This window comes from Ischnura elegans, chromosome 7 (assembly GCF_921293095.1).
Source record: "Ischnura elegans chromosome 7, ioIscEleg1.1, whole genome shotgun sequence".
In the NCBI taxonomy this organism is placed as follows: domain Eukaryota; kingdom Metazoa; phylum Arthropoda; class Insecta; order Odonata; family Coenagrionidae; genus Ischnura; species Ischnura elegans.
In genome coordinates, this window is record NC_060252.1 from 59,262,360 (window position 1) to 59,276,615 (window position 14,256).

The following is a 14,256-nucleotide window of genomic DNA, read 5'->3' on the forward strand; positions in this document are numbered from 1 at the left end:
TTTCGTAATATGTACATTTATTTTCTAGCTGCGTTGTACTCGGTGTTTCCAACATTATCAGAAAACAACCACCGCATTATTCTATTTCAGTGGCCGCATTCAAGGATATTTATTTCACGGATTTTGTAATTATTTCAATTCTTTACTACGTTCTGCATTCTACATCTCCTAGCATGGAAGCATTGGGAAATAAAAAAAGATACTACATTAGCGATTTGATTGCTTGAACAACTGAGAATGGATATCTTCAACAGCGACAAGGAGAACATTATATTAGAGCCCAACCATATCTCCAGGTCCAACGGAAGAGATAAATTAAGAGAGATGTTTTGCCGAACGTATAGACATGGTAATTCGTTTTTCCTCCAAACCATAAAGGTTTTTAATAAATGCTAGTCGTAATTTAGTTAGAGCAAACCTTTTTGTATGTAAATGGCTAGTGTCCTAACACCCCACACATGACTTCAAGGCGGCTTACGGGGTAGTATGTAGATGTAGACAGATGTACCGAAAGGAAATTCGTTTTTTAACTAGCAGGTAGTCGCGTTCACAGCATACCCGTGAATGTTCAATAAATCTATCGTGATTGGAGTAAAGTATGCTTCGAAAGTGCATCGATAGCCTACTTATCGGACTCCAACGTTCAATGGAGTGGCAGGCGTGTGTAGTAGGTACTTCAGTCTCTCCCTAGGAACGACACTATTTAGATATTGGAATCCAGGCGGGAAGTGTTTGGTCAATCGACTGCCGTTCTCTACTACATTTTGGAGTAATTTGCCGCTGTGAATGAAACAACGTGGAGTTGGGAGGATGAGAATTCAGGTACCAGTTAAAAGAGTTTTGTGGATGAAATCAAATTCAACATTTGCACTTTTCCCTCAAGCCGTCTCTAATAACTTGGACGGCGGTCCTATTAGTACACCAACCGTTACATTTTAAGAAGATTTCTTTATTAGAGAAGGAGTTGAAGGAGTAAAAACATTGATTTTACCACATGGCGATTTATCTTGTGTGACCATAGTTTCATTCCAGCGTAAAATTTTCAAGGTGAAAATTTTCAATGAAAATGTTCCGCTATTCCGAAATGAAGTTCGGACAAAACAAATCACCACATGGAAAAAGCAAAGTTTATATTCTTTCACCCCTACTATACAGGATTTCAACCAAGTCATGCCCGCTACAATTACACTTTATTAGAAATTGATAGATATTTGATTTGATTTTACCCAAACTTATTATTTTTAGACTTTTTTATTAATATATCAAAGGCTTATTTATAGACTTTTACACTCCCCACGGAAAAAATCATTATGCTATGCGTTCATTGTTTCTAAGATTCCATAATCATGATTAACTACATGTAGCTTTCAAATATTTATTTCTTCATAATTTATCCGTAAATTTGCCTCATAACGCATCAGGCACCTATGGATTGAACTACACAACGATATACAACCGGACATAATCAATCCTCGTGATTACAACCCAAATAAGCTAGCTGTAATTTTGGACAGCTGTACATGGTCAAACAAAAGTCGACTGAAGCATTTTTTTTTGGCTTGCCTGTCATTCGTCAAAGATAGCAGATTCTAGATAACCCTTGAATGTGAACTTAATTATACTATCTAGATCAGGCATGCAAGTGTTTTCACTCTATGCTCTCACAATTCTATGAGAATATCTACCTTTTTAGAAATGGAATACGTCCCGAATAATGACCGGTCAGTTTGAGTTCGTCTCGCGATAAGGTTTCATTTATAAACGAACTAGGTACCCCGTGCGAAACCTTCGCAATCTCATTCTCTACATATAAATTCATTATGTTCTCCATTCCTTAAAACAATTTCATAATAAACTCTCAATCTTATACATAAAAATTATATATCACTCACCCATACACAACCTGAGTGTGCTTTTCGTTCCATTTTCATTTTTTGTTGTCAATTTCCGTTAATAATAATTTTTGAATACTTTCTCAACACGATATTTTAATTAATTTGTGGTACATTTTACCTTTTAAGTTCCTTACACACGATGCCTCTTTTAAAGAACGTGAAACAATATTCATACTCATTTAATTTTAATTTTTAGTATTTTTGCCTGCCTATGTTACTTTTCTTTGGTTTAGTAATGCATTTTACTGTTTATAAGCCTTTTAATGAAGTTAAGAATAAAAAAAAATATGTGGAGTCCACAAACCTCGAGCGAGTAATCGTCATGAAAAAATTGAATTTTTTATGTCCCATTAATGGGTAAATAGTGAAATTTGAGTTTGTATTTTTTTCAGAAGCTGGCGATACCTCGATTATCACTGTAGGTGCAGCATCTACGGAATGACATAAAAAAACTTCTGTTAAATGACACGCAATTTTTGATTATATCCCAAAAGCTTGGAGTTTTTTCTTATTAAATTGTTTTCCCGTCAGTAGCAGTTGGAATTTGTTTACTATTATCTTTTGGATATTTTAAAATCATAAACATGCATTATGGCACATAAACCCTCTTTGAAAAACTCTACGCATATACCAACTTTTAAGGTGATCGATGAAACGATTACGGATCTGTTGATCTCGGAAAAAATAACACACTCTTTAATATTGGGTAATTTCATCCCAAATTCACTGACTTTCGTCGCTTAGGGCCTCACTTTTAATTAAAATATCTGTATGGATCAACATTCACCTCAAACTTCTACTACAAAACTTTTTTTGCGAGAAAAATGTGATGTTCATTTCATGCAAATTTTACTTAAGACATATTTTTGCAAATAATAAGTTCTCTGTTTGGCTTATTGCAAAGATATGAATTTGCGTAAGACATCAATGCGTATAGTATTGCTCAAAACCCCTTTCCAGTTGCTGATATGTTTAAATTTAAAAAAATTCAGGGTGATGGTGGCAGTAAAGTAGTTTAGTAGAAAACTGGAAGTACCTTATCATTTAAAAAAAATAAATATCACTGGAGTAGGCCAAAGATTTACTCCATAACTACACATGTTTAACTAACTATTGCAAAAATAAGTGTCATATCATAATTGTATTTTTAATTATTAAAACATTTGGATTCGCCTCCCACGTAGCATCCTGGCTACCCAAATATAAATATACGGTAGGTACAATGTACGGATGTAACAAATTGTCCAGGCCATTGAATATAAATGTGATATATAGCTTTAAACAAAACCGATCACAGCCACCAGTAACCGATGTCATTAACAATGTTTTTGACGAGTCTAATGGGAGATCAAAAGTTATACATCCGACAACCAGGTATAAGGACTTAATTTTTAAGTTCACTTACGACATAAATATAAATTACTTAGGGCAAAGATATGTTATCACTAACATAAATATAAATGAAAGCATCATATATGAATGCTTCAAACACTCCAGGAAATATATCACAAATCAAACTTAAATCACAAACTTTCAACTGCGTACAAGAGTTATCTTTTCTTCGGAGCAATTCAAAGTGTAAATATTGGCTTACCTTAAAAATTTCAAGCATTTGTCGATGCTTTGAGGCTGAGGATATGACTGGAATAAATCACTGCACCAATTGAGTCTGAAGTCTGAGTCTTAAATGAAACTGATAAATCCTCTAGGGAATCAGAAATATAATACTCACATCTTCTGAGGAAAACTGCCCTTAAGAAAGAATTGAATAACATTATATTACTAAACCTTAAAATATATATGATGAAATAAAAATTATCTCACTCATGTCACCACTTAGTTTCCCTCACTAGAAGAGGGAAGAGTAAAACTTTTGGAGCAATTATTCACCGAGAAAAGGGATTTACGGTGAAATCATGGTCAGCATCTCCTACGTCTTTCAAGTTCTTAAGTGTTTCTTCGGTTCTTTTCGGCGAGCAAGCACTGCAAGAAAACGTTACAGAAACTGGATGCTATGAGCGAATTAAAACAACGTTAGTGTGTAAATTTTTACCTTATTGAGGTCAATCTTTCCGCAATAAAACCATGTTTTTACTTAAGTCAGTATCTTTAAAACATATCGCCAGCCATGCAAAACACTCATTTGGAATAAACGTGATTTGGCGGTGTTTAAGAGATTACTAATTTTTGAGAGCGGAAGTGTTTAATTTGCCGAAGAAAAGTTTTCAATAAAATGTTATGAGACAGTTGATACAATCTGGATCCTTTGAATACGTAAATTATTGATAGTTGAATTATACGAAAAAACGATGAATGAAGAAATTTTTAGCCCTGCCGCACTACCTCGGCCCGTGCTAAACAATAGCTAGAATATTACGATATTTGATATCAACATCGATTGCTCTAAGTTAGGGTTAGAAAAATGATGATAAATGCTTTCCCGATAGATTTGGTGGTATTTTTTATCGCGTCCGATGTATAATAGGCAAGATAATATTTTTTACATTATTTTTATCTAAAATAATTATCATAATCCCATATTAAATCACCAATTTGTAAAATAATTATTCTACCAAACAATTTAAATGCAATACTAACACAGCTGCTAAATTTCCATGAACTATAAAAATAATAGCCACAGTCATAAGTCCTAATTTTTCTTCAATAACAAGACGAAAACCCTGATAACAAGATTAAATCCAGACCTTGAACCGTCTTCATTAGATTCTTGACAAGACATAATGAAGTTTTCAGCATAAATGTTTCTGCAGGGAAAGCATGCGCATTCAAAGGAATAACATTAAATATAATTAAGATTAGGTTAGCGAAGACATCTAAAAGAAATAAACCATATTTTTAATGCAAATTTATTTGAAGGATTAAATTCACTACAAAATTACGGGTTTTAATTAAATTTGTCTTTTTTTAATAATAGGGCATTGCCCCAGAAATTCTTAACATAAATATATACACACTGAAATTGTTGCGTTCCGCTGTACAGTGGAAGAGAGTTTGAACGAGTAACTGAAGAAAATTATAAACTTTCCTTGACGGAATTTGTCACCACTTACGAACACATAGGGAAACGGAATAAAAAACTTGGGCTAACACCTTGGCAACAAGTATAATGATTGTTCACAGTTACCATGCACCTTTCGGTCATATTTTATCACAACTGCCAATCAATGGTTTCCATTCGGCTACTTAATTTCCATGAACTACAAAAATAACAGCCACAGTCATCAGTCCAAATTTTTCTTCGATAACAAGAAGAAGGTTCAGGTTAACTTTAAAACTCAGATATCACTTCAAGAGACAACAGGACAATAAGAATCGACTTGCAACTGAAACAGATTTTTCAACGGTAATAACACAGATTTAATAGAATATTTCTGGAATTATGTCATTATCTCTCAGTCGGTGATGATTTGAACTCTTACAATTACCGCATGAATCATTATAAACGTAAGAAAAGTACAACAGCTTCAATTTTCTGGCAATTAAAAACATTGTCTTTACATGTGATAGCGAGTAAAGTCTAGGTATATGAGGGACATTTTCATTATTCAGAATTTCCGATGTGTTCGTAAAGCACAAGTAAAAGGATTGAAACAATAAGCAAGAGTATCCTGTTTTTATTTAAAGTACCTGCATTGTACTCGTAGTGCAATTTAGATGCATGCATTAACCACATACGACAAAGAAATCGGAGAATAATACAACAAATTCGGAAAAACAAAAAATGTAATGTTTAAGCGATTTTTCAGTAATCTGGTCGTGAATATTTTGATACCTTAAGAGCGTTTTTCTTATCAACAGTTAAAATACAGTGGACAGTAGGATTTTTCAATATTACCTTAATATGCTAACTTTTGTATTTCCAGTAGGTATTGTACACAAAGAAAAAAAGGAACATTTGGAAAGAACAATGTAAAAATAGCGTTGACATCTTTTAATTACCCCTTAACGCGTTCCCAAAAATCAGAGGAACCCGTGAATCATCGGTTCTCCTCCGTTATAAAGGATAATCCACTCAAATGATTTCCACGCACTTGTCATTCATTCACCCTCCCAAAGGGATCACTAGCAAGCTCACACGCACATATACATTCCGTGACTCGTGCCGTTCACATAAAAATCGTGTTCTGAGACACGACTCACGGGGAACACTCATTCTTCGCCTTTGCACCACCTGACCACATGAAAAAACACACGTACTTAGACACTTTTTAAGCGCAATATAAGGTGACTGCTCGTACAAAAAGAAACCAAAGAAATTGACACATCTGGGAAAAACTTTTTATGTCGGATGCAACGAATACCTTGCACCATCCGAGGGAACACAGCGTTTCAACTTTTAAATGCTGTAGCTATATTAACATACGGCAGACAAGAATATATATCCGATGATTGATGAAAAAAGCTTTCCTTCCGTTATCTTCTCTGGAATTGGGGGGGGGGGCAGGGGCCACGAGATTAATCACAAAACTCGTAACGCCGATTAACGACCAAAAGAGATAGACTCATGTCCTCTTTCATCTATTTCTGGCACACCAAATTTTCATCCGGTATAAATATTGTTCACGTCACCGAATATCCGGATACGATGGGCTGCCTACGAAAAGGATCCTACCTCCTTAACGGGGTCCCTTCCTAAATATTTCGAAGACGATGAAATCCCATGGCCACACATACAATGGCAAATCTACATCACAAGGCAGACGTTCGCACACTTCTTCCTCCCGAAAAAAAAACCGTTTTATGTCTTTCAATTCGTGGTCCTCTTGAAGGCTTGAAAGAAATCACATGTAAAACGTATGATGGCGGACAATCCTCGCAATAGTTATTCAAGACGAGAACTCAAGGAGGTGTAACAGGAGACAATAGAGATTCGTATTACTCAATAAGCACCATTCAAAACAAAACTAATGTAGGTATTGGAAGCCCCGAAGAAAAAATTAACATCGATCCACAGCTGAGTTAAAAAGGTCTGTTGGTAATATTACAGCAGGTGAACATAAAAACGGCACTGGGTGTATCACACTCCTTCATGGTGACGCACGGATGTAAATATGGTGGAATAACTATCTGGAATTTCTGTCAGTTACAATTTTGGTCCTCGCCAACCACGTAATGACTTACATTATTCAGCAGCCAACTTAGAATATATATATTTCAATATATATTTATTAAATATACTCAAACATGCTATATTTCCCCTTCCAGCAGGATCTCCTTGCGTCAAAGTATATCTGGTGCCGAATGAGGATTAAAAAGTCGCGCTCCTGTCAGTACTCTCATATTGTTTTAAGATTTAAAAAAATTCTAAAAACACCTCACAGAGGTAGTTATTCTTTCAAATATCTCTCCTAGGCAAGCATCCCACTTTCTCCTCCCTCTTTAATATAACACCCAAACATTTTCTTCAAGGCACTGAACGAACAAAAACACATAGTCGTCGTAAAATTAAGTCCCCATTATATTAATAAAAAAAAAGGATGCACGTTTTGAAGTCTCTTTCTTTGATTTAAAAAAACAACGTTTCCTCACTTTCCACTTGGTTCACATTCGGGTCCACTTATTTACAACTGGATGAGGGTGCTCCTCAAGACACACAGGCGGGATAACACGTCAGACAGGTTGGCCGCTTGCGCGGGCCCGCGGACCACCGCCGACGATGCGAGTCTACAACTGCTCACCACGCGGCGGCGGTCCGAGCTCTCCGGGCCCACTGCGTGTTTGGCGAGGGCGTAGAATGCCCTCGGCGTGGTGCCCAGAACTCTCGCCTGTGTGTTGGCGCCCTCTCATACTTCCGTCCCGTCCTCCCCCTCGTCCTCATACAGAGGCTCAGAGCCGAATGCAGAGTCCGAGCCGGAGTTAGAACCGACGGCTAGCACACCTGGGGATACCCCAGCGCCCACAGAGGGCTTCTTCTTCGGCTTCGGCGGAGGTTTCGGAGGTACCTTAGGGCCCTTTTTCACGCCCCCGTTCACCGTAGGGGTCCCCGTATCCTCGACCAACCTCGCCGGCGAATCCTCCACCCGGTTAGGGAGCCTCTTGAGGCTCGCACCTTCCGGCGAGGACCTTGAGTTGCCGTGAGGCGAGGAGGAGGCTAGCTTCTTCGCGGGCGGGGTAGTCTGCGAGGTTCCCGGCTCCGGTCCCCTTGGCACAGTGGGACTCGATCTTAAGGAAGCCCGAGTGGGCGCGGGTGACGGGACCGGCTCCAATTCCTCGATGGTCGTGTAATAGGCGGGTAGGGATTGGTTGAAATGGACCACGGGGGTGGCCGGCGGTGCGGAGGCGGAAGGCGAGGGCCTCAGTGGGGGCGGCGTCGCCTCCACTGGGCTCTTGTTCAGCGACAGAACCGAACTGCCGTCCGCCGTGGTCCGGGGACCGAGGTTGTCGTAGATGGGCTCCACCTTGATCAGCGGTTCGCCGGAGCGAACCGCCGACGGCGCGGCCCATGACGGCACCCTCGGTCGTCTAGGGATGGTCACATACCCTTGCGGGTGGTGTCGCGAAGGAGCCGACCCGGAGCCGGGTGGCGAGAAAGGCGACTGTGACCGGGAGTAGGGCAAGGTGCCGAAGGCAGGGTGGTGAGGATGAGTTGGGCTCATGGGGGAGTGTAAGGCCAGGGGTGGGAGTGTGGACGGCGGGGGCCTCTGTGCCGGTGGCTGCGAGGGCAGGGCCGAGTGGTCGGGGGCCGTGGAGGCGGAGCTGCCGGCCGGGGAGTCCTGCGATGCCCGAGGAGGGAACGTTAAGAGGTCGGGGTATGGTCTGCCGTCGGAGCGAACGGATTCTGCGTCCAGGGCATCGTGGGAACGTGTGGCGGTCGTATCCAGTGAGTCCATAGAGTGGTCGGGCATGTGGTCGTCGCTGTCCTCGCCGCGACTGCCGTAGCTGGCTGCAACAGGGCCTGCCGGAGAGAAATAAGGGGATCAATGTCCGCTTAAAGCTTTCGCATCACTGGAATTAACTCCTATACATGTTTTTTTGGGTTATCTGCGTCGAAGTTGATTTTAGGATTGAGTTTTGTGGCCTACGCTGATCACATCCAGCCATGGTGATCCAGATATGGCCAGCAGACGTCACGAAATGCTATCCTTAAAACAGCTTCGACGCAGCTAACGCCAAAAACTATGGAGGGAGTAAATACCGCTTTACATTAAATGCCATTGGAAAAATTCCCTTCTGAGCCAATCTGCAGATCATTACCCCATTAAGATTACTATCACTCCTTTTAAAATCATCCCCTGCAAAAACTATCCCTCAGAAATATTGAAATATGAACAAACATCAAAGATGGGAAAACTCTCGTGATTTTTTTCATCCCTGTGGAAAAGGGCAAAGATTGAGAAAGGGCAGAGTACATAAAAGTAGGGGCATATTCGTTGCCATTGAATTTATTCAAGGAAACACGGACCTGTAGATCTCTGAGCCACTGCTTAATCCAATATATGACTCATATTCTAAAAAGAATTTTTTAAATTTATTTTAAGAATCCAGAAAGAGAAGTTGATGAAATGATTTTAATACCAAAGACACAAAATAAAAATATTTCAAAGGTGCTAAACAAGATATAAATCCGAGTACTAGCAATTAAAAAGGCCAAGGTGGAATTTTAAAAACACCACCATTAGAAGTATTTGAAATATATGTTAGTAATGAGATTATACTATAACAAGTACTGCGTTGCGTAAAAACAGCTTATTTTTCAACCCCATTAAGAATTCCTGCCATCAAAACATGACGTTATAACTTTAACGACCATAATATGATTTTAGGAATCGGTTTAAGGTAATGAGAAATAATTTACATAAGGTAAATTCAGAGGAAAATAAGGCAATTTGGGCTTTAGCCAATAAGGGCTTGAATAAGGATGGAGAGAATATGTCCTCAATATGATAAAATTTTACCAGCTGAGAAAATTGTTGGCATTTCTCAAACCAATACAGACATTACAAAAACTATATGCCTATTGTGAAATATGCTGTTTCTAAAAAATAGACATCTAACACATTAACTGAAGTTTAATTTATAGTAAGTTGTATTTCCCTTGCATCGATTTAATTATTAATAAAGAAAACGGATGATAACTATTAATTGACGCACTCATTTTATGTCAACAGAGAAAAAAATCAGTCATTTCACTGACCTTCGGGGCCTCGAACCAACGGCAGCGTCCCATTCGTGTCAAGCAGCGTCCTATTCAGCTCGGTGATCTCCATGTTGTTGCACGAAGGCTGCGACTCGTACCTCCTCGGCGGTTTCTGCACCGGATTCACAACCGTCAGTAGACTCTTCTCTTGTTCCGTGTTGCCGTTACCAACGATCTCCCCATTCGGCGACAGGACGTCACTCTTCTTGTTCCTCGGTATCCTCGCGTGGCTTTTCCATCTCCTCTGGCAGCAACAACAGTAAACAATGAGAGTGATCAAGAGAAGGAGGAGAATTCCAAGAATCACCCCAATCAGGATGGGTAGATAATCCTGCCCGATTGCACCGCCGAGAACTCCGCCGTCACCCATGGATCCGGCTCCGCCAACAATCAGGGTCACGTTGCGTTCCGACATCCCGGCAGGGTTCTTGGCGACGCATGTATACTCTCCCCGGTCGCTGCTCCTCAAGTTCGCCAGGGTCCAGTTGCTCCACCGGATCACGTGACCGTTTCCGTAACCAGCTTCCATCGGTACGGTCGTGTTGCCCACCACCCGACCGTTCAAAACCCAAAGCGTCTCCGGAGGAGGGTCCCCCATCACTTTGCAGCTCATGGTCACATTCGATCCAAGGGCGCCCCGTACTTCTTTATACGGAGCGATGACGTCCGGTTTGCAGGCGAAATCCCTCGAGCTTATGTCCGTCCACATCTTACCCGCCAACCTCTCCGGTTCGTGGCAAGAGGTCGGCAGAGCGTAGAGGTTCTTGTTGACGGCCCAGTCCCTCAAAGGCCTCAGGTGACAGTCGCAGAGCCATTTATTGTTATGCAGGACAAGGCTCTTCAGTCTCTTCAAAGACTCGACGGCGGCGAGTTTCAGGAAGTACAGATTGTTTCCCTCGAGCTTAAGGTGCTGAAGGTTGGGGACGTTGATGAACGTCTTGTGTCCTATGTGCGTTATCTGACACTGGCTGGCGTCGACGGTCTGCAAGAACGTCAAGTTTTGGAAGAGACCATCGTCTAGTTTCTTGATGGGATTTTCTCCGATGAACAGCAGTCTGAGGCGAATGTTGTCCCTAAAGGTACCAGGAAGTATCGTCTTGATACGATTACCGGTGAGATCGAGTTCGATTAGAATCTCCAAACCACTGAAGGCATCACGGTCTAGCCTTTCGATGTGGCAGTTCTTCAAGAACACCTTGTGCAGATTCACCAAGTTGACCGTCCGGAATGCGTTCGCCGGCAACGCGACGAAGCGATTTTCTGACAAATCCAGCGATTGAACTTCCTGGCTGAGGCCTTCTGGAACGGCCAATAGTTGCGAGCGAACGCACTCCGCCGCTTTTCTTCCGGACACCCATTTGCACTTGCATGCCGCCGGACATATAGTCCAGTCGTCATCGGCTGCCCTGGTCGCAGGAATCAGCAATACTAACGATAACGACAATAGTAGGACGAGTAGGCGTCCGGCCATCTTCATTCGTTCACCGCCTAACGCAGTCGCGGGGCCGCGTCGGGAAGTTAAGTTGCTGGGAGTCATTTTTTGAAAGTTATCGTCATTTTACCACTGCTAGCGCGGGAGAAATGCTGGGGCGATTTATACCCAGGGTTGTCTGGAATCGACCTGAAATGAAAAAGAAAAAAAAAACCATAAGTAATGAAGGATTTGGATAGTCAAATATATTTTAAAAATTACCTAGTTTCACTTTGACGCAGCAAATTTTCTACTGCAATCAAAGAACACCCTTTATTTAAAAAAAATAACAGAATTGTTATGTGAATAATAAGACCTTATCTTTAGAAGATCTCTAAAAAAGAAATTATCAATATCTATCAATTAAAAAGATAGTTTTTTACTTAAACGATAGCATACATGATAACAATGTATGCCACACAAATTCCTCAAATTATCTCAAGATTACGTTGCTCCAACCCGTAATGAAAATGTCGTAATTTCAACAGATTTTCTGATAAAATCCTTTCGAGGATATAGCATAAATGTTACCTATGTTAAATTTCATAACAAAAATAAATTTATGTTACTCAAACTTCCATCATTATTTCAAATAATTTGATTGAGCAAATGATGGAATATGGAATACTAAATTGAAACTCATCAATCCGAAATCTAACGAGGCTTCCATGGAAAATTGGATTACAAAATGCGTTGGGCCAGTCTCATAATGAACGCAAACTTCGATCGAAAACTAATGAATTTGTGGGACACATTTGCGTTTTGACTTTCCAATTAACGCCATCTTTATTAAAGATCCTTCACATGCATGAATTATTTATGAAGGAAATGCACCTAATTGCGGGATTAATTCGAAATATCACCGAGTTTAAGTCCTTTAATTAAATTATCACACATTTTCGATTAATTAGAGTCCTCGTCTAAAATCAATACATAGGGCCCTCAAGCATTAACAGAAACACTCCAAGAAATATATCAACAGAAAAGAAAGTTTAGGTCGAAAATTACGTTGGCATTCTTGAACAGGAAAGTTATAGCGCTCGGGAATGTGAGAGTAAAATGCTCGATTCAGTATCTAAGGATATAGAATATGACTTGAGAAGCCACGACTTTTAATTTATGCTGATAAAAACCAAGGTTTTAAAAATTAATCCCTGACGTATTCTAGCCTTCGAAGGATTTTACAGTCAATATAGGAAGGCCCATGATGTAGCATTTCCAGGGAAGGAGACATACAGCGACAGAAATTCGCAATTTCGATAAATCCCACAATTATATTCAAGTAGGAATTCTGAAAATAGAATTAGAAGTGTCCAGAAGTACTAATGTTATTTTGAGAAAAGATTGACTGAAATCGTTGAGCGCTTGAAGGCTTGATTTTACATCGTACGTTTATTACCACATTTACTTTTGTGATAGGATCAAATCTTAATATCCTTTCCACTATTGATATCGCAACTTATTACCATATTCTGCAATTTCACTTTTCAATTATAGATATTATAAACTTTGTACTGCTCTAAATAAGGACAACACCCCAAATTTATTATGTCCATGAAACTAGATGAGAAGTAACTCACGATTAACAAAAGATTATCACTCAAGTTTCCCGTAAGATATTCGCATCGTTTCATTTCGACACAAAAATAAATACTACCTTAATTACCAGTAAGAGAAGAAATAATTTATTCACCTATCTCATTATCACTCTCACCGATAATAGCCACCATCCGTTACCATGGTCTCTCTCGCAGGAGAAAAGGGATCGGAGGTAGCAGCGAGAATATGGAGGCAATTGGCGCAAGTAGTGGAGGGGTACGAAAAAGAAACTGGAGAAGTTACGAATGTGTTCGCATGTGTTAGTGAGAGACCTGGAGGTTGCGAAGTCTGCAAAAGGGAAAGGAGGAGGAGAAGGCTTTAGAGTTTCTGATCGCCTGCCAAATCCATTTTGGCTACAAGCAAATTGGCGAGTTTGGAAAGTGAGTTTGTATGTGTGTGAGGGTAGGAAGGTTTTTTTCCTCCAAACTAATCCCTATGCGATTTTTTCCTTAACTTTCTGATGCCGAACAGTTTTGGGAATACGGCCACTCCGGTATTTTTATAGGAAGGACGAGCTCTGGGGACTATGGACGTGGATAGGGAGAAATTTTTGAGAAAAAAATAAATTGTGAGAGAAATAAATTGAGCGAAAGAGGAAAGAATTTCACTGGCGCGGAGGTTGGAGGATGTGCACTCAGTTACAGGGGCCCTGGGCGCGAGGATTTTAAGTCTGGGCAGACGGCTGGAAAAGACGAGAATTAGATTACGCCCTTGTTTACGGCGGATCCGTTAATTTCTTCTCTCCGACTGGGGATCCCGATTTCGCGTCCCGCACGATTTTTTTCTCTCGTCTCCCTTCGTTGGAAGTCGTGGATCGACCATACTTCTTCGCCAATAACATCTGCTGATCGTGACTCCCTCCTAGGGACGCTTCGGACTTTAAAAAATAAAATCGTTTATTATAAATTATAAAATCGTTTGAATGAATCGTGTTTCTCTTTCGCTCACGAAAACGATAACCAGAATGAATAAAAATTTCCACTAAAATGCATGGTGTGTTCCGTCTATCATCACCTGTTATTTTCTTTCACATTTCGCGGTCATGGTCGTGCATTTCAATTGGAGGGAGGTTTCGGCTTATTTAATCCATATTAACAGGAGAATTCTTTAACTTCTGTCAAGCAAATTCTTAT

The 14,256-nt window shown here is 40.2% G+C and overlaps 1 protein-coding gene across 4 annotated transcripts in view; it reads right to left on the bottom strand.

Annotated features, from left to right (window-relative positions):
* Positions 1 to 4,746: 4,746 nt before the first annotated feature.
* The window catches only part of LOC124162751, a 1,072,747-nt gene continuing 1,063,237 nt past the window's right edge, over positions 4,747 to 14,256 (bottom strand). For all 4 annotated transcript variants that reach the window (XM_046539387.1, XM_046539386.1, XM_046539388.1 and 1 more), the window contains 2 exons: positions 10,051 to 11,674; positions 4,747 to 8,811 (listed from right to left, as the gene is read on the bottom strand). In XM_046539387.1, coding sequence (XP_046395343.1) covers positions 7,700 to 8,811; positions 10,051 to 11,590 — 2,652 coding nt within the window. In that variant the 5' untranslated portion in view covers positions 11,591 to 11,674 and the 3' untranslated portion in view covers positions 4,747 to 7,699. The remainder of the gene's footprint in view (positions 8,812 to 10,050; positions 11,675 to 14,256) is intronic.